Source organism: Thunnus thynnus, chromosome 7 (genome assembly GCF_963924715.1).
Source record: "Thunnus thynnus chromosome 7, fThuThy2.1, whole genome shotgun sequence".
Lineage (NCBI taxonomy): Eukaryota > Metazoa > Chordata > Actinopteri > Scombriformes > Scombridae > Thunnus > Thunnus thynnus.
Genome location: NC_089523.1, coordinates 8,213,726 through 8,235,382, shown reverse-complemented (window position 1 = coordinate 8,235,382; position 21,657 = coordinate 8,213,726). Strand labels below are relative to the sequence as shown.

Here is a 21,657-nt window from a genome sequence, read left to right as displayed (position 1 = left end):
TTAGACAGTAGATGTCCAAAGAAGAAAAAATCTTGCTGAAAAGTTAACCTCCAAAGTTAACAAAACGTCATCTCACTCTCACAAGGCCTGACGCCTTGCTAAACGTCTACTTACCCATATATCTACTTTGGGTCCGTCATACTCCTTGCCCTCAAATAGTTCTGGTGCTGCGTAGGGAGGGCTGCCACACCATGTCTTCAACAGCTGGCCTCGAGAAAACAGGTTACTGAAGCCAAAGTCTGACAGGAGATGGAGAGCAGAGGTTTATTCAGTCTCATCACTTTCCTTGATAGAGTGAATTCAATCAGCCCAGCAAAAAGCTCCCGAAGCACATGTTGACACTTGCCTACACCCACTCACACCAAGACAGCCCAAAACCACTAAAAAGTTACTCATCCCTACATTCTTAAGTACAAACACACACCTGCGATTTTGATGTTCAGGTTGTGGTCCAGCAGCAGATTCTCAGCCTTCAAGTCTCTGTGGACGATGTTGCGGCAGTGACAGAAATGGACTGCTGCCACAATCTGCTTGAACTTCTTCCTGGCATCCTTTTCCGCCATACGCCCATGAGCAACCAGGTGGTCTGGATACACACACACACACACACACAGTTTAAAGATTTATGGTGCTTGGAGCACCCTGGTAGCCAAGTGGTTCTTGTCTGCCACTTCAAAATCCTCTATCCAATAAAAAAATGCCAAAAAAAAGATTAAAGAAAAAGAAAAAAAGATTTATGGTACTTAAGTGCAGTGTTTCTGCTGTGTACATGAACATCAGAGTGTACTAAACAGAAAGCCCTCACTGTTCTTCCCATGAGACTGACTATGTGGATACACAGTAAGTGAAGCCTTCTAGTTTGACCTCACAAATCACTACATTAATGATGAAGGAGAGTCAATTGATTCATTTTGTGTTATAATACAATAATGAACAGACTGTGCAGAGACACAAGTTATTGTGGACAAACACAAAAGTAAAACCCTCAAATCAAATTAGATTGAGTATTACTTTAACACTTTTAAGACTTTTTGTATTCTTCTTTATTTTGCACAATTTGTGTATTTGGACACCAGTGAAAACTCAAAAGAAAATATAAACCCAAATTGAAAAGCAGAGGCAATGACAAAGACGATCTACAACAAGGTAACAGTGGGCAACTCCCTTACCGAATATCTCTCCACCGCTAGCATATTCTGTAACCAGGTAGATCATCCTCTCTGTCTCCATCACCTAAAGACACAAACAAATGAAAATCACCAGGAGCTACAGACCCTCTGACAGGCCAATATTCAGTGATGGGTGGTTGATCTGTTACACAACAGCATGAGTAAGCACTGTTTGCCATACAAACTGAAAGATTTAAACAGAGAAAAAAACTGGTATTTGTTCAGTGTGGTGTTCAATGTACAGTATGTGTGGTTGAGAATTTCAACATTAAGTGTTCAAACTGTAGCATTTTGTGATTAAAATTAAGTGGCAAAGTTAAAAGAATGTTTAAACTGCAGACAAGATATTGGAAAAGCTGGTTTTGTGTTACAGTCCCCGTACAGCTGGAGAAATCTGGGTGAGGAAAGCAAACAGGAAACACTCTCTTTCCTCAACTTCTACCTCTAAGTCTCACCAGAGCGAGGTTCTTACAAACAAGACTGAGAACTAGAACAGACATGTACAACCATGAAAAAGAGTCAACTTTCCCTAAATAAAAATTGAAATGATGTACATTTTAATTTGATACCAACCAGTGCCTATCATCATCATCAACAGCTTGGTACAGTAACTCAAAAAAAATTAAATAAATAAAAAGATCCTGCTGAAAAAAAACACATATTTCATTTGTCCTCTATCTATTGGGCCATGGGTGTCAGGTGTAAGATCTGAGTGCGTTATCGGCTCTGTGGGTGAGTGTGAGTGTGTACCTGGAAGAGGCGGATGATGTGGGGGTGCTTCAGCAACTTCATGATTTGCACCTCTCTGAAGATCTTTTTCAGGTTCTCATCGTCCAGCTGGGTCTTATCCACTATTTTTATAGCCACCTGAAGAGCGAGAGACGAGAAAGGGATGGAAGGAGAGATGAGGGTGAATGATGAAAGAAAGAAAGAGTGGGTGAAGTGGTGAAGAGAGAGGGCGAGATTAAGGAGGAAACAGTGAGGGAAGGAGGGGAAGACAGAAAGAAAGGAGGAGCAAGGGATGGGGGGTGAAGGAGTGTGAGGAGACAAAAACAAGAAAGAAGTCGTGTTAAACCATGGCGATGTGTTTACCAGCTCTTGAGCGTTCAAAACACAGACAATACATTCGCATTTCATGGTTTTTAGCCGACACTTAAATTACAGGCAACAATTCCAGGGCACGGTCCCAGTGCCCTTGCAATATTGCTGTGATGACACGATAATCATAGAAGAGCAAAATGCCGAGAAAATAAGCAGCAAAACAGCTAAGGGGAGAGGGTATGAGTCAGACAGACTCAATCTAACATGACCTGGCACAGCCCATCCATTAACAAACACATAAAAATAAATAATAAACACAATCATCTGCCACCAGCTGAGAGACTAGCAGGAAAAAAGATGCTATGCGGAGATACTGGCACTTAAGATGATGAATAGTCAAACTGTGTTGTCAAACACACTCTGTGTTGTCAAACACAGTGCTTTCTCTGGATTCCAGCTTGTTTGGGTAGCATGACCTAAGCTATGACCTTCGACTGCGAGCACAACTCTTGCATAACTACTGAGCCCTCAACAATGGGTCCAGCAGTGTGGACGATGATGATGTGTGACAGGAGCTTTGCTCTGCCACTTAGGAATGGGTGGAAGCCTTTAATGACTTAATCAAGCGAAGCTAATGGGGCTGCCCAAAAACACGGCTTCTGCCAAAAATAGATGAGCGAGTGCAGTCCGAGTGTGTTTGTGTGTGTGTCTGTTAATGCAGGACGCATGCTTTTCATTTTTTTTCCACAAACACACACACAGAGCAAACACCTCATCTGTCGATTTCTGTTGTTGTGCGCCATCCCAAGCTCCCCTTTTCCTGAGAACAGACATGAAGAAGATGAGGCTATCTGAAGCCTGACAAGGTTGACTTCCTGTTGCAGACAGGAAAGGGAAGTGAGGGAGAGCGAAGAGGGGGCTCCTGAGAGAGCACAGAACAACATCTAACGGTGGCATTAAACCAGATCAGTGCGTGTATGTTTGTGTCTTTGTGTGTAGCTTCCCTTCAAGGACATTGTACTTGTAATTGTGGAAAATATGTATCGTCAGAGTTCATGTTTTCCCTTCATGTAACATTTACAAAGACTGATCAGTTCACCAAAGTTGATGTCTTACGCATTTAATTTGATGATTCAATCATGCCGTTTTTGTGGATGAGTTATTAATTCATAGATAGTAATCTATTCCATACGTTTCTCTATATTTAAATTCAGCAGAAAAGGCTTGTCTTTGAGGCACTTGACTACAAAGTATTATTAAAAATCACTCTAGCCATGTATGTATCTGTCTGTTTGCAATGTGTGTCTATGTGGTATTTTAAGCTCAAGGAATCTATTCTTGGCACTGGCGGTCGTCCAGTTTTGTTGATGTAATAGCTCCCCTCTGCATCTTCTGGAGGGTTACAACAGGACATCTGGATCACACACACTCCCACACTCAAACGTATACACACATCTACACGTACACAATATGCTCATGTTGACAGTGAATCCTTCTCCGTGCAAATGAGCTGAAAATTGGGGAAGTGGGATAAAAATCACTATTGTACAGAAGCTTGGTGATCATCTGAATATAAAACCTTGCGTGCCAAGGAGATTTCTCCATGACAAGACAGGCACAATGGCACAGTCGGGGCAGTTAAGAGTTAACCGACACTGCAGACATTTCAGAATTTTACATATTGGTCAGTCGGTTTCTCTTACCATAGAGACTGGATGACAAACGGTTAAGGAAATTGCTCAAGATGTGCGGTAAGAATTGACAACTTTGTCATTCTAACAGACATAGACCAGAGGTAATGGTAACTGATACGCTGTACAAAGGTTGAGTTTCCAGCTTTAGCTCCAGCCAAGGTACAGTAAATGTGCTGTGACTGAGAGTGTGTACCTTAGCAGCCTCAGGGTGTTCGGTCTGCTTTGCACTAGCTTCCATGACTCTGGAATTTTCCGTCAAAAGATCTGGGTTCACACACACACACACACACACACACGCGCACACACACACACACACACACTCAAGCACACCCACTTTCACACACTACTGAGAGGCCTGCTGCAATGAGATGAAGTGTCACATAGCCCTTTCGATCACAAGACAGTGACCTCAACAGAGCACCATGTCAGAGCAGCTGGTGCCCAGCGGAGGAGTCTGGACCATTTACTATACATTACATGACACACAAACATAAACGCTAACTTCACAGGACAAGAATTAACAGTGGCTGATGGCAACAAAACTGCATAATACAAAAATTCAACAACCGTCTTGAACAAAACATTCAGAAATATAATGGCAAATCAAAACAATCTACATAGGCTTCCCTTTAGCTTTGCATATTTGCTGACAGTCTCACCACAGACCACAACTGGAGAAAACAAGGCTCCTCATATGTAGCGATGGGTACAGAGGTGGAGGTAACCATTTTTTATTGGTACTAATTCTTGATTTTATCAGAAGTGAAATACCAGTAATCTTATAGGAAGTTGTTGCTGCTGTCAGCATTTGAACTGCAGTTATTTCTGTATTTAACATATAGCATTTCCTCCTCTATTTCCAGGCAATTACCAAATTTACAATAACACTTACACTACGCAGGCTGGTACACAGCAGCATGAACTATGCAAGAAAGTTTTTTTGTGCTACACACTTGCAGTCATGCAGACATGCAGTATCCAATGTATTTTTCCCCACTTGCCCAGTAGATCAGTTTTACTGGCCCCTTGTATATTTTCACTGGCCCGGCAGCCAAAAAATGAAAATAACTCTATTTCCCATAATTTTGGTGATTTATTCATTGTATATATAATAGGTATAACGGTGAAGACCCTTTTAAATTTGCTTGTTTTCCTTTAGTTACAGATATGTAATGTTGATATATTACACAAATATGCAAAATATAAAATTAGACACATATTGGATCAGTAAATGAAGAGTGTATAAATGTAGTTTTCTCAATATTTTTGTGTAAAGCCAGAGTATGGAAAACATAGGGAGACATTTATGATACAGTATTTCTCAATTACTTACACATGGTTTCTGAAAGCATGGCTCATTTTCTTAAACCTCTAAACACAAAAACTCACACACAAAACCCAAAACTCCACAAATATCTTGCAAAAGCAAATATTGAATTCAAAACAATGTTGTCTTGTCAAAATGAAATTTTGTCTTCAAATGACACACACCATGAAATGAATAGTTATTTCTAAGAACTAGTTGAACAATAATGTGCTCGATGGAGAACACTATGAGTGGAAAACACTACTACGATAATATTAGCAGGCCTTTTGCATTTTCGGTGTTACACTACATACTGTACGTACAGTAGCCTGTTGTAAACTGTTATGTTTTCATACTCAAATAGAAAAACACGCAAATACAAGAAAAGAATGTTTTTTTTATTCTGAAATACTGTATACATCTCAGCAAACACGGTTGGATTTGTAAAGTGTTCTTCATATAGAACAAACAATAGAAAAAAGAAAATAAGCCTTCTGCATCCTGCCTTTTGTTTCTGTCTGGCCACAGGACCTCATCAACATCACAAAATGTTCTCCCTGACCAAGCAGCGGGGTAAGTATCGGCTGGCATGACGAGTCTAGTCTTGATATACTTCAGCAGCTATATCACCACATGCGTCCTCCATTGCTTGTAGGAGGGGTACGCGTTCATATTCATATCCCGTGTTTCAATGCCTAGCTGAAAAAAAAAACTCCTCAATAGAAACTCCATGAGAAATGGAAAACATGGTGGCAGATTAAGAACGGAAAAAGGCGGGTGGTCGATGAACCAGTTGTGGACCAGAGCAGCCCGGTGGAAACTTGCATTGTCCCAGATGACAACGTACCTGGGCTGCTCTGGGCCATCTATCTGCTGGGCTGGAGTGAGAATATTGTGTATTGTGTCCGGGAAAGTGATGAGACGGGCAGCATTGTAGGGGCCAAGGGTTGAATGGTGATGGAGGACGCTTTGATTATTTATAGTACATGGTGGTGTTCCCCGTCACTGGCCAGGAACCTCAACAATGGCACACTGGCTGATGACATTCCTTCCCCGTTGCCGCCTTTTTGAGAGGTTGAAACCCGCTTCATCATTACTGTACAATACAGTAATGTGTCCACACAGTGCTGATTGGATGCAATCAATTACAGTATTGGAATATATAGGATTTACTTGCACAATGTCATAGCGCAATTCTTTGACTCTTATCGAGCTTCTCTCAAATGGCACCTTGTAGACCTGCTTCATTTGTAGGTGGTTTCGCCGTAGGACACGGTCGAGTGTTGACAAACTCTCTGAGAAAACTAAACCGTTTCAGCCAATTTTCAAATTTTATTTCCTACCTTTCTTTCTTTTTTCTGCTGTACAGAAATCGTACCGCACCTTGACCCCAAAAACTGAGGTACATACCGAACCGTTACACCCCTAGCCCCAGCCATCTGTTACGTCGAGACCCTGGACATGTGTCGTCTTGTGGCCGGGAAATTTCATTGTCACTGGTTAACACTAAACACAGTGTAAAAATACCTGCATTTTCAGCACAGTGATGTTTTGTAAAAGCAATACATTGACTCTTATTCAATGAGCACGACTATATGTCAGATAAGGGCATGCCATGCTGCACATTTCTTAGAAACTGTTTACATGACTGAGCATAAAGTGACTTATTCAAGTTACTACTGCACAATCTGTATTTTTTTAGATTATCCCCACTGATATCCATGGGATAGACAAAACATTAGAAGCACCTCTCAGTATACTGCAAAACAAGCCTCAAAATGACCATTATTAAACAAAAAACTAATAGAATAATCATCAATGAAAAAAGAATGACCAATTACAGCCCCAGTTGACATTTTCTTGATACCAATATATTATTGTTGAATACATCTATCTGTTATAATGCTCTGATTAAAAAGTTGAGTATTGTTTGCCTAGATTTATTTAGATTTTTTAAGCACAAAATAAGGAGTCAACAATTTGAACAGAACCAAAAAAATGCAACGTTAACCAATAAATCTGATTCTTAGACATTGTGTTCACAGTCGTGCAACATTCCCTTGGACCCTCTAGCATTCACTTTGAAAACATCCATCCATGACTCAACTATAATGAGGTTAATCCTAAACATAGAATTGGGTCCATGGAGTAATGTCTACAGTGGGAAGCTGGGGCAGGTGAGTGCATCTTGCATGCTCATCTGTGTTCACACACACACACACACACACACACACACACACACACACACACACACACACACACACACACACACACACACACACACACACACACAAAATGGAGAGGTGATATAATGTATGAGGTTAACCTTCATCAACAGGTGACACAGATTACAACACCCAGAGGGGGTGTAATGCTCTGGCTTAACCTATATCAGCATGTGAGTAGTTAAACTCCTATGGGACACATACAAACACACACACACACTCCACAGTTCAGGTCGAAAACACGGCATCATCGCTATCTGGATCTAAACCAAGTCTTTACAACAGCTAACTAGAAGCTGCTTGGTAGCTTCAGTTTTTTCTCTTATGCGTGTGTGTGTGTATGAAGTCTTATAGACATCAGGCAGTGTCACACGTAGAAGATATGTTCACGGCACGTCCGCACAAGTTGTACCATTCTATGAGCGTATTATGCACGTGCACACAAAGAGATGAAGACATACAGGCAGTGTGAGTCAGCACATTGGCTTTCGGAGATGATGCACTTGTGTGTTGTGTGCTTGTATGAGTATATGTGTGGAAATGACTCAACTGAGTGTGTCAAGCTGAAAGTACAAGACTAGGCACATGTTAAAAGTACCGAAAAACTGGACATCACACACTCATCTGTCATTTTCAGTTGATTTTTTTCTCCTTTCTTTCTTGCATAGTGAAGGACACACTTTACAACCCACAGACCTGACCAAAAGCAACAGAATTTGGGGAAAGTTTGTTCGTGGCCACTAGTTATGATGAACACACATGAATAGATGTACTAGTACCATCCCGGTAACCACAACATCAGTGGTATTTTAATTCTACTTCTTCTACAACTGCAATCATAAAAAGCATATAAACATCATACTGCAGTTGCCACATGACACACCATCACCCAAACAGGTTGATTCTGCACAGTCCACATTCCCATATTTACAATTGTTGACTGGTGCTTAAAAAGAAGAAACCAGCAGTTCCAGTTTAGCACAATAAGAGAAACAAATCTCTATAGGGACACGACTCAATCCAAAGTTGGAATCGAGGGATTCTTACATTTCACATCTTGCTATCTACCACACAAAGTCTGCATACTACAGCATAGAAGAAACTGAATTATGGACCTTGACCAATATTCTCACTAACTCCAGCAGGTCTTTTTGTCCAGTTGTCTTTCACAGCCACTGGGCTCAAGCCAAATGTCCTGAGTAGGGATAGGTGATATGGCAATATTCACCATAAGACAATGTGAATTTTCCAATATAAATCAGATCAGTAGTTCCCACCCTTTTTGGCTTGCGACGAATTAAAATGAGGCAATGTCTATTCCTGACCCATCATCACAAACTATAACCTGAGTGTAGACATGAGTAGGGCTGCGACTCTCGATTATTTATCACCTATGTCATAGGGGTGTGCCACATCATATCATTCACAACAATACTGGTATAATTTTTTACTATGATTTTAAAAAAATACATATTGTGATAATGTATAATGTAATATTCTAACTTGTTTTCATAATGACATCACATCGTTATGCTGCGTAACAGTATTACGAATGTTACATGCGTAACTTAGGCACAGCAACAACAAGCATGGCTGACAGTGGCTCCTCAGTGGAGTTGATTCCAAAAAGGGGAGCGACAGGTGAGAAGGAAGGCTTCAAACAGCTTATATAAAAGCTGAACCCTAAACATGGCATCCCTGAAGGGTAATATTTTTTAGAGACAGCACTCCTGGACATGTATGAAGAATACCTCGGTAAGGTAGCAGCCTCACTGTCTTCTGCAGACTACTACACCTTGACCACGGACTTATGGTCAAGCAGAACTACAGAGCTGAACGGATGCTGTGCAGCTCCCGTCTTGAGACAAGCTACTTTCCCGAGGACCACACAAGGAAAAATATAGCAAATGGTTTGAGGGAATTTCTCCAGTGCTAGCATCTCAACGAAGAGAAATAGGTGTGTCTGATAACGGATAGCGGAGCAAACGTTGTCAAAGCTATCGCACTGAATAACTGGACAAGACTGTCATGCTTTGGCCATCGCCTTCACATTACCATTGGTAAGTTTCTTTTATTCCTTTCTATGAAATATTAATTTAAATGTTCAAGTAGCATAGCATCCCTGTTGCTTTGAGGTTTAACAGATCCCCCTTGATGTAGATGATCTTAAGCCTCTCTCTCTCTTGCTCTCTCTCTCTCTCTGTGGGAGTTTGCAAAAAGTGAGTGCTTTTTCTCACAGTTGGAAGAGGCAGCGGGCACTTGCCTCGACACAAACGTATAACACAATCGCCCACGAGATGGGGATCAAGGCAAAAGATGATGCAGCGCCTGTTGGAACAAGAAAAGGCCATCACACAGGTCTTGGCTGCTGACAGGTCAACAACATCTATTTAACTGTTGGTATTAATTTTTTCAAAGATTGGAAAATCAACCAACTACAGGTCCCATCGCATGGTAAATAAAATGCTCGAAATATTGGCCAGTATTATCAAAGCACCCGTCTTGGAGACATCAAAAACACAAAGACAGAGCTCTTTTTTGTCAATTTTGGGACCTAGTTCCACTTCCTGATGGGAAGGCCAATCAGAGGGGCATTCCCCAGGACAAGATATCTGGTCTTGGGACAGATGGTGCAGCAGTGATGACAGGTAACATTACTGCATCCTTCTCCACACCAAAGCACTTGATATATTTATTGTGCTTTAATTTATTGTTTGTACAACTAAACTTTTTTCCCCTCTTCCCTGGTTTTTTTAAATAGGCCAAAATGGAGTGGCAAAGCGACTCTGTGAAACCATGCCATGGCTACTTACTGAGCACTGTGCTGCCCAACGTCTATAAAAATGCTTCAGAGACAACACGGTACAAAAGACCTTCAGAGACCACCTGCAGCAACTTCACCTGTACTTTAGGAACACCGCCAATAGAACAGCAGTCTTGAAGGCAGCAGCCACTACCCTGGGCATGTGTGATCTGAATGTGAAGGTAAACAAATCTTCATTCTTTCCAGCAGAATTAGAGATCACAGGCGTCTATATTTAGGGTTAATTGTGCTTTATTTTTGCCAGAAATGTACTAATTATTTCCCCACAATAATTTCTAAGAGGTCAAAGACATGCGCTGGCTTTCTCAGCACCAGGCAGTAGCCAATCTGGGAATCTCCATGCAGCGCTAATGGTCCTGGCAGAGGAGGTGGAGCACAACAAGTGCCCTGTGTCAAAAAGGTCTTTACTCCTTTTGTGCCACATACCGATATGTGGCTGCTCTGTACCTCCAGTCAGACGTGCTGCCTCATCTGGCGAGGCTGTCAAACGTTTTCCAAAAGGAGGATGTTAATATCCTTGCTGTGAAAGTAAGGAAAATTTCCCCTCCTTTTTTTAAACCAGATTACTGATTTGATGTTTATGGAGAAGATTTAGATGTGTGTTTGTCACACTGCACACTTAATTCCACTTCTGTTTTTTTTTCAGGTGCCAGTCACAATTGAGACAATCCGCAAGATTAAGGAAGCAGGCAACCATCAGCCTCCTGGCTCAGTCCTGTCTACACTCCATCATGATCTGGACAATAGTAATGAGCTGTGATTGTTGAACATACAAGCTGAAGAGGAGGGAGGAGGAGAGGCCACTGGTTCAGAAACTCTGATGGTTCAGCCTTATTGTCGAACCATGAATTGATCCTTAAACTTAAGAATTTACTTAATAAAGACAAATCTTCACTTTTGGTAGGTGAAAACAGACTTCAAGAAGAGGCTGCAAGGAGAGCACTTGAGGGCCTGCATGAAGATTTCAATAAATGAACCTGCTGTGGCAAAATGTCCATATCATGATGCCATGGTGACATTTTTCTCAAAGCCAAGGGAGATAAATGCAGCAGCAATGAATCTTTTAATCTTTTCAGTCTTCTAGTGATTCCTCAGATTTATCTTGGGAGCCCTTGGGGAGGTCCCGATGCAAAGGTTTGGTACCACTGTATTGGACAACGCTGTAACTCAATAAGCAGGACTGCTTTATGGCAATACTGACTTTTGATATACTTTTTGCTTTAATGTGATGAAATACTTTGATTAGACTTTGATCAGCCAAAAGCAGACATTTCTGTCTCATATTTTTATCCATTAACAATTTCTAAATGGATTTCCCAGAAAATGTATTATATAATGACATATTTTGTGATCTGGATATAATGTTACATATTCCCTGATAGAGAACCGTGTCCATATTGCCCATCCCGAGTGCACAGTTCATGTTATGAAAGCTCTGGAAGACCTGTAGTCGAAGCAGCAGCAACTAAGGACCTTTGCTTCTGTCCATCACAACTGTGGTTTCAGCAGAGATATCACTACATACTACAGCGAAGAACCCAGCCGGTCCGAATTGAGGAGGGAAACCCAAGAACACCAGACAAATTCTGTTGTGTCCAGCTTTGATGAAAAAAAAACACATAATACACACCATCTTCATGACAGGCAATCTAAGCCAATGGCAACGTCAGTTCCATTCAGAATTGGTAGATGTGGGCTGGAACCACCATCATCGCTATGGAGACCAGTAAGACTTCAATGGAGCGACCTTTCTCCAAGTAAGAGCCTTGGCAACACACAGTCGCCTCTGACAACGAGCAGTGCTGTCCATGATGAGAGCACAGAGTTGTGAATTTTAACTGCCACTGCGTGTGCTGCCATGTACTGATCGTCGATGGTTACAAACACAAACGGCACATGAACACAAACCACTGGCATCAGACACTAGGGGTGTGTAGGGCCCCATTGCATTGTTCACGATTAACAATAATAAATCTTAATGTGTTCTAAAATTTGTCATATGGTATTGAGTGTTGACATATTTAGATTATGAATGTGCAGCAACACACATGGCTGAAAGCACATGTTGTCAATTATTTTTCATGATTAATCAATTAGTGGTTTATGTGTGAGTAATGTGAGTAGAAGGTGAAAAATGTCCATCATTGTTTCCCAAAACCCACGGTGACGTCCTCAAATGTTGTTTTGTCCCAACCAACAGTCCATAACTCAAAGAGATTTATTTTTAGAAGACTGACGTGTCATTAGAGGACTTAAGAAACCAGAAAATATTTGAATTTTGGCTTTTTTTCTTAAAAATGGTTAAAAAAAGATTAATCAGTTATCTAAATAGTAGGCAATTAATTGTCTGTTGGTCAACTAATCGTTGCACTTCTAGAACAGCCAGTTTAAAAAAGGGAACATGAACATCCAGAGAAAATGAGCAGAAGCACAACACTCAATACGCTGTCATTTAGTAACTTCACTGACCACGAGACAAGTCACATCAGGATCCAATTCAGCTCAGGTGACGACCCACTGATTGATCATTACATTGTACGTTGGCTTTGCGTTAATAAAATCAGAGCAGCATGTTGCAAAGAAATAAAACATTCCCGGTTTTTACAAGTTTGGAAGAGTAGAGGCTAATGGCACAGTCGGTCACAGTCATCTAGGAATGTGAGAAGAAAAAGTTACCATACAAGCAGAGGAAAGCAACAGTGCTGCCGGTCAAACAGAAGGCTGAAGTTAGCTTGATAATCACCAGCTGGATGCACTTTCTATCCAATATGATCTGCACTGAACTGAAGTTACTTTAAAGTTTGGTATTCATCAACCTCCTTGTCTGCTCTTTTAAAAACAATCTGTGAATCCACCATCTATTACAATGACTGAATACAGGAGCTGGCTGTATAAATCCGACCACACTGGATAAAATTAATTATTTTATTACAATTATACTGTTTAAGGCCATATCGCCAAACCTTAAAACACACACACACACGTAGTCTGGATTTTGTTATTCCCCTTTTGAAGCCAGCTGGCTGCAGATTCACAATACTGAGAATGCAGCAGAAGACGACCAGAGGGCCTGAAGACAAGTCGAGCAGAAACACAGCCTTTGTCATATTATTCACCCAACTGAAATCACATTTGAGTGTGCGTATGTGTATCTTTGAGAAACAGAGAGGAGATGCTGTATGTTAGAGAGCTGTGCGTGAGTTGGTGTGTGTGTGACTGAGGGAGTGTGTGAAATTGTTACACAGTACATTAGGCCTGTTACCTAACGCTTGCCATCCTGCCTGCCCCCTTCCTCCTGCTCATCCTTCTCTTGCCTAAAAAAAAAAACCCTCAAAAAGGAAAGAGCAGAAGAGGAGAAGACAGGAAAAAGAAGAACAGAAAAAAAGATCTGCTTCTCCACAGACAGGACGGGTCAGGACACGCCACACGGTGCTATCTTCTACCAATCACGCTCACCTTGCTGTGGGCACAACACGACGGAGGGCTTTTCAAAGTGTGTCACTTTACTTTATCTATAGTCTGGTCAGACAATGACCATCATACCTCCTTTTCTCAATAAATTAGACACAAGTATAGACACACTAAAACACAATGGCAATCAGGCATATTCACTGTAGTTTAGTGGGCTGGTTTTTTAGCAACTGATCAGACCAAGTAGGAAATGTGACATGTGATCTGCAATTACCATTTTGACAGTGGTTAATTATTAATCAGTAGTGAAAAAGTTGTTTGTTGCTGCCCTGCAGATAGATGAATGGTAGGAGTGTAATGGAACACAAAATTCACGGTTCAGTATGTACCTCGGTTTTGGGATCACGGTTTGGTACGATTTCAGTACAGCGGGGAAAAAAAGAGAGAAAGAAAATAATGTTTTGGTCCTTTATTTTGAAAAATGTAAACATCCAACAATGGCTCATTGGCCGTAACTATTATTGAAACTTTGAATGAATGAACGTTTCTTGCAAGGATTCAAGACACCTGCTGACAGCTGTTTTATAGTCTAACTGTATTTAAAGTAGTTGAAACTAGCTCCACCTCCAGCAGCTACGACAGTAACATGCTGCTGACACACTGATGCTTCAGTATTACTAATCTAATGATGTCATATATAATAATATATCCGTCAGAAGGACCAAACCACAACTGTTACTGCAATACTTAATTACTACATTTTTATTTCTCAGAACTGGTTCTTACAACATGCTGCCTGACCACGTCAGAAATCAAATGTTTTTAATCGTTGTTCTGAACGGCTTCACTCAAAGGCAGAGTGAAAGCCAACCATCACAGAGGAGAGGGGAACGGGAAGACGTGATATCGTTTCACTACAGAGACAACAGCGCATATCTTAATAGTGTTACACTCGGTCAGTGTTATTGGTCTCTCGTTTGACATTCTTACTGCAGCGACACTACAGGGTAACCAGGCTACCTTGGCTAAGCCTGTTAGCATACATCCATGAACATGCTATAGCTAAGTGATGCGCTGCCAAACGTTTCGGCGGAACTCGCACTCCAGAATTATTGTTCCACACGTCAGAGTAAGTGGATTATTAAAACACACTTTGACAGTATTTGTTTGGGTCACGGAGTGTATTCTTTGCACGACTGCATGCACCAAACTGTAACATCTGTACCATAACGGTTCAGGACGAATACACATACTGTTACACCCTTAATGCTGTGAAGAGGAATCTACAACACTCTGGTTGCATCACATGTCCCTGTGTCAACATAATCACTTAATATCAGCACTGACCTTTTACTTATAGGCAAGCCAGCACCAGGGATGTTTTATTACACCTGACATAGCTGTGATGGACAATTTCTAAAAAATCATACAATGAATGTTTTCACTGATTCAGATGAATTAGGTGAGCATAGAAAATCAATGCCACACAATGGCTCAATAGGGTCTGTACAAAGAATGTACAAATTTTTTTATCCGTTAAAGAGACTGCGATTTAAGATGTTATGCAACACTTTAAACTGGAAAAACTCAGATTTACTTTATAATGTTCCATTGAGAAATTCCACACGACTTCATTGATTATGTAGAGGCAAGGCAATAAATATCCTCTTAACTCTTTGCTAACATAACTAGGTTATACCTAATGTAAGGTGTCACTAATCACCATGTAAAGCAGCTTTGTACCTTGGTTAATACTTATACTGTATGTGTACTGTACATGTCCTATTGTTTTTATGCCTGTCTGTAAATTCTGTGCTATCTTTGTAATGTTTTATATAATTTGTATACAATGCTTACTGATTGTTTGTTAACTAAAATACCTATGAACAGAGACCGGCATGTGAAATATCATCTCAAGTAAATTGCACTGAAAAACAAAGCAACTACAGGCCTAATTAATAGCCTCAATCAACAGAAAAAAATCATTCTTTCCACAACATGGCCTGCCGTCTTTGTGCAATACCCAAGAAGCAACAAGCCTACACACTGAATATATCTTTACCAGCTTCTGGACAAATACTACTTTATCATTAAAGATGTTATTTAAAGTTTTATATAGCATTTTACTATAAAGATTAATGTGGTGCTGGAGAGTAGGGCTGCGACTAACAACTGTCATTTCTGATTAATCTGACAATTAGTTTAATCAATTAATCGTTTGGTGTAGTAACGTCAGAAAACAGTGAAAAATTCCCACCACAATGTCCTAAAGCCCCAGGCGACATCATCAATTGCTTGTTGCTTAAAACCCAAAGATATTCAGTTCACTACCATGTTTGACAAAGAAAAGCAGCAGACCTTCAGTATAAATAAGATGGAAACAATGAACGATTATCAAAATAGTTGCCGATCAATGTTCTGTTAATGGACAAGTTGATTAATCATTAATTGTTTCGGCTCTACTGCAGAGTAAAGAGATGCATGTCAGAAGAGGTCCCAAATATGGAGATAAACAACAACAGTGACTTTGACTGGGTTAAAGCAAAAGATGGAAACAGACTAAGAATTGAAATTACAAGCATCTAGATCAAGTTGATCTAGTCTATCAAGTCTCCAAATTCCTACAGCAAGAAGCAACACCTAGAAGAGTGGTTTGCAGTGTCAGCAAGAGCTTATGTCCCTTGTTGAGGGGTCATGACCAGCAATAAAGTTTATGGAGAGACTAAACACTAAAATCAACATTCATCGAGACAGTAGCAAAGTGTGCCCCAACTGCCTCTACCACAGCATCTATGAGAGTGTAACAAAACTCCTGTTTTGACTTCCACTTCACTAGCTAACCTTTGACTGGAGTAGATGAACTTTCACTATTACAATGATAGTCGAAAGTGCGATCATCTAAAGTGCGTGGTTGCCTCTCTGTTAGCAAGTGTACAACAACAGCCCCCATTCCACAAGAATTAGCAAAATACACGGTTGAAATGGTAGTGTGTACTAGGGAAATAAACTTTAAACAAATTGCCTTTGAATGTTTTAGGTTTAACAAAACAACAGAGCAAATGAGGCATAAAGAGGGAACATCCCTCTTTGGGCTTCTAAGCTACCAAGTATAAATAACCAGATCCTGTTCTGTGTGACTGCACTGCAGGATATCATCCAGCTCCATCTAACAACTGAGAGAGATGTTAGGCTATTTTTGACTAGTCAGCATTTCTCATTGGATCGTTATAAAACCTAGGCCATAAAACAAGGTTCCAAAGCGCATTTCATCTGATGACTGATCATCATATCCATATTCATGATATCCACAGGCATGTAAAAGCACACTTCTATTCTTCTGATATTCATGAGCAACTGGGGACGCTGAAAGCCCTGTGCTAGCTGATGAAAATCATGAACTGACTGGTCTGTCAGTGACCACCACAAACAGACAACAAACAAGGCCTCTCTTTCATTCTGTCAGTGCTTGTTCCACTGTCATTTTGTCCTTTGCCTGTCTCTCACTCTCAGTCAGCCAGACACAGCCCCAAATACACACACACACACATATATAAACAGGCTCACACACAAGAAAAAACCTTACCTAGCACATCAATCTCTCACCGTTATGTCAAACTACTGTCTTTGTACTGCTCTGATATAAGATTGAACGTAGTGCTTTCATGTCAGTGGGTCTGTAAATTACATGATAGTCAAATAAACACAGTCAGAGTCCTTCTAGAAACATCTTCTGCAGAGCTGAGACATATTCCAAGGCACTTACTGACCCAAGTTTATTTTGGCCTTTTGGCCGTGTCTGCCTGTCTGTGTGCATGTCAACAAGGGCATGGAGGCAAAGCACACTCTGCCGCCTTGACACACCTTTATTTGTACCATTAGAATTAAAGGCTCGACATCATGAGCATCATCACCAGGTAAAAAAAAAAATATAATGCAGAAGCTGTCTGTAAGTGTAGGCCTCAGCTTCCCTATGTGTTGTGAGAGTACAATCAAGCATTCATCACATGGATGACAACAGTCGTATTATCAGAGGAGGGCTCCCTGTGTCACCATACTGCCAGCATGGTCCTGAGTAGAGGTTCTCCAACAAGCTGGAAATCAAAGTGGCTATTAGCAACATTCTTATTGATGCTGCTGTTGTCAAATGCATCAAACTGAGGGTGATGCAGATGCACAGGTACACAGGTGACTTCTCTATTGGTCTTTAAGGGCTTCCCCTACCATTCCAGCCAAGAAGACATAGGTTAAAATATTTGGAGTGACATAAGACTGCTCACGGACAAGAAAAACTTTGAAACAATTAGGCACATGATCCAAAAGAAAAACACAACTAGGGATATTTGAGTAGTCCCCTCCTCTTGTAATACCCCAAACTTTCCTTACCCACCATAGATACCCAAATCTTTTGATTGGCAAAAACCCAACAGACTCATTATAAATAGCCTGGGCACAATATTAAGTGTCATCATGAGCAGAGTTATTAATCCGCAGCACAGGACTGACTTGTGGCAACCCCAAATGTAGTGCATCTACTAATCAAGTATGATCGTGTTTTGCATGAATATCATTTGTAGACAATAGTGGCTGCTTGTGAATGTGTCAATCATACAGTGTACTGCTAACAGGCGCCCACTCTATGCAAAAGCATCCACGTACACTCAAAGTGTGTGGTGGAGGTTGTGAAACCACTAATTTTGCTATGTCAGTGTTTTGTTGTTCGGTAGGCTTAATGGAAATGTCATCTAGATATTAAAAGGGATATCTAAATGCTACAAAGACCGGTAAAGCTGAAATACAACTTTGACAAAATGGTTAGGTTACACCACGAGAAAATGGTTGTATTCCACCAGAAAAACTTAAGAAACATTTCCGTACACGAAAACATAAAGCAAGGTAGTCTATTTTATATCACTGCCTGTCAATCTGGCAAAATTTAAAAAGTTAAAAGTTTCTGGCTCTGCTACAGTTGGCTTTAACCATTTTTCGGTTGTAATTGTACGTTGAATTTCACAGTGAGCTATCAACACTTAGGTAACGTACACTTACTAACTTTGGAAGTTCATTGTTAATTTAAAGTTATGCAGTAGGGTACTGCAAACTTTTAACCTGCTGTGTTGGCATCTGTCTAAAAGATATCTGCATCTAGCCAAACAGCTAATTAGCTCGTAAGCTAAGCTAGCTACTACAGACGGAAAGCTGTCTCTTTTTCATCTTCGTCAATACCCTTCTCTCCGTCCTCTGCGCTTTGCCACACGTTTATTAACCTCAGGCCTTTCTAGCTTTCCTCAATAATACTGGCAGCACCGATATGTTTATAAGATGTATTTCTGCTAAAAGTGTTTGTGTCTAGTAGTTCCGAGGTGATGCCCCGTGTTGAACGGAGCCCCCGATACTAAGCAGCGGTGTTACCAAAGCGGGCTGTCCGCTGTGTCTCCGGAGCCTGAAGGCCCCAGCGGCATCCTGACTACATGCTCAAAAAGGCTAGAAATGAAACAATGACAGCTTGTAGTTGTTCACCTCTAACGCTTGGGCGTCAGTCTTCTTACCTTTGCTTTGGTAATGATGTGTGTGGCTAGTTTAACAACCGCGAAATTTCCCTTGCCGATGGTCCGCTCGATTTCGTAGTGGCCCACTCGGGCTGGGGGGGGCCTGGTGGCCGAAGTGTGGCCAGGATTGGTGATGCACCCAGTGGCCGTGCCGGTACGACTGGGGTGGCTGATCCCGGAGGATGGCTGGGCTCGGTTCTGGCTGCCCATGCCTGCGTGGGTCGGTCGGGAAGAGTGCGTAATCCCGGCCGCAGCGGACCCAGCAGCACCTCCGCTTGACACGGCCGCCATCTTCTCGCCTCTCTGCGGGAACAACAAGAAGCCTTGCGCAGCGCGCATCGCGGGCACGCCCCCGCCTCTGCGTCATTTTACGTGGAACGCTCCTCCGCAGCGCCCTCTCTAGGTTGTAACCATGGAAACGACGAGCGTAACAAATGACTTCATCCACAGAAACGTATTGTGGTTGTCATGGCGACAAAGAAGTGCGCATTATCACTCTGGTTCCCATGATTCAGTGATTCCTTGCAAACTGCTGCACTATGTATGATCAGACGGGTTCATGAGACTTTAAAGGTATACGCCACTTAAACATCACAGACAGAATGACAGATTCAAATCTTCCAGTCAAGGAAAACATACATTCTTAGAAGTTCACTCCAAGTTCACTCCATCATAGTGTTAAAATACACATCACTGAAATTATTTAGACAAAGGAATGCTCACACTCTCTAGCGGTCTATTGTGCAACGCCTTGAAGATCACACATGTCTGTGCACAGCTTTCTGTTATGATTCAAAGCTTAATATTTTGCATCAGAAAAAATGGTATTTAGGCCTACATCTAGGATATTATACAGCCTATCCATATGTTCTATTTTCTAAACTTTTCATCTACTTCTACAACAGGTTTGCTGCATAGATAATAAATGTCACCAGTGTGCTGTGAAACGACCCTAAGCTTCTGATGGTACTACAGGGTCTTTGAGGAGATCTCTTAATGAACACTTTGCCATTAAAAGCAGCACATTGGCTGTATTTCCATGGTAATTAAATTGTCTGATTCCCCATCCCTCACAAAGAGGGCATTGCTGTCATGTAGATTATAGTCTATAGAGCCTAATTATTATTTATTATTACTAATATTATGATTACCACCATTAATTATAATAATAATAAAACTGGCATCCCATCTAAGTAGGACAATAAAACTATGTGGTGAAAATACAATTGATCTATTCTATTCTATTCTATTCTATTCTATTCTATTCTATTCTATTCTATTCTATTCTATTGCCCTTTAACTAGGTTGTAGTTGTAGCACCACTCCATGGTAGAAAGGAGTTTCTGCATCTTGTTACTCAAAGCTAAATTACCAATGGAGGAAGGCAGGCAACTGCCCTCCGGGCCTAGACCCCCAAGGCCCCGGAAAAGGCCACGTTCACTAGTGTCAATTGGTTTGAGGTAATGTGATTAATTGCATTTGTTTTGGTATATATATTCATAATTAAATTACACTATCAGCTGAAATTATATGTGCGTAAAGGCAGGTTATGCATTATTACCTGTACTGGAGGCCCTGGTTTTTGGCTCTTTGTCAAAATCTAGTTTTAAGGCAACATGGTTCAACATTTCTAAATTAATTTGTGTTTAAACTGACAAATTAACATTCGGGGTCAGGAAGTACCGCAAGATAGGAGTACTGGTTGGTTTCTGGGTCTCTGAGCAAAATATAATAAAGCTTCCATTTGTCATCTGCTGTGTGGTCTGTGCTTGAAGGGTAACTGAAGGCAACAGGGTAGACAGTGCAAAGACAGTCAAAGAGAAGAAGATCAATGGAGCCCATCAGCTCATTTTGTCATGGGACCCCCTGGTAGACTGATCAACAGTTTTACCTGCTTTGTATCCGGTTATATAGAGACAACTGACCTGACCAAAGTCTGTGTGAATATGAAAATGCTTCTCTATTAATAACATTGTCTACTAACCATGGACAAGACTTCCGCAACTTGGATTTATGGATGTGAAATTTTCCCAGTAAAATCAATAACTTGGCAGTCCATTGAACTTTCTGGTTTTTGTTAGTGAGATATATATTATGCACAATTTTGTAATGTACTTCTATCAATTTGTTGGGGATAACAAATTAATTCAGGAGAAGCCATGTTGTTTCCCATTGAGTTTTAGAAAAATAGGAGTTCCACACACATTTCCTATGTGGAGTAATTTTCCTTTTGCTGTAAAAATAATTTCTTATAAGTTTATTTGTACATTTGTGACTTTGAATATTTATTCAATTAACAAAGAACGTAGGTGCCAATTCCTGTAACTCTTGCCTCTCAGAGTGGCATTTCATCGGCTGAAGGATCCCACTAGGAATGACATTTATACTGTTCTATAATATATATATAGCCTATATATATATATCTTTAAACAGCTTTATTG

General features: G+C 40.8%; 1 protein-coding gene across 4 annotated transcripts in view; it reads right to left on the bottom strand.

Annotated features, from left to right (window-relative positions):
- The window catches only part of sik3 (SIK family kinase 3), a 38,506-nt gene extending 18,958 nt beyond the window's left edge, over positions 1–19,548 (bottom strand). For 3 of the 4 annotated variants that reach the window (XM_067594129.1, XM_067594130.1, XM_067594131.1), the window contains exons 1-5: positions 19,217–19,548; positions 1,920–2,036; positions 1,170–1,233; positions 425–586; positions 115–239 (exon numbers count right to left, since the gene is read on the bottom strand). In XM_067594129.1, coding sequence (XP_067450230.1) covers positions 115–239; positions 425–586; positions 1,170–1,233; positions 1,920–2,036; positions 19,217–19,507 — 759 coding nt within the window. In that variant the 5' untranslated portion in view covers positions 19,508–19,548. The remainder of the gene's footprint in view (positions 1–114; positions 240–424; positions 587–1,169; positions 1,234–1,919; positions 2,037–19,216) is intronic. The other variant, XM_067594132.1, reaches the window with a different exon arrangement.
- Between the last annotated feature and the right edge of the window lie 2,109 nt (positions 19,549–21,657).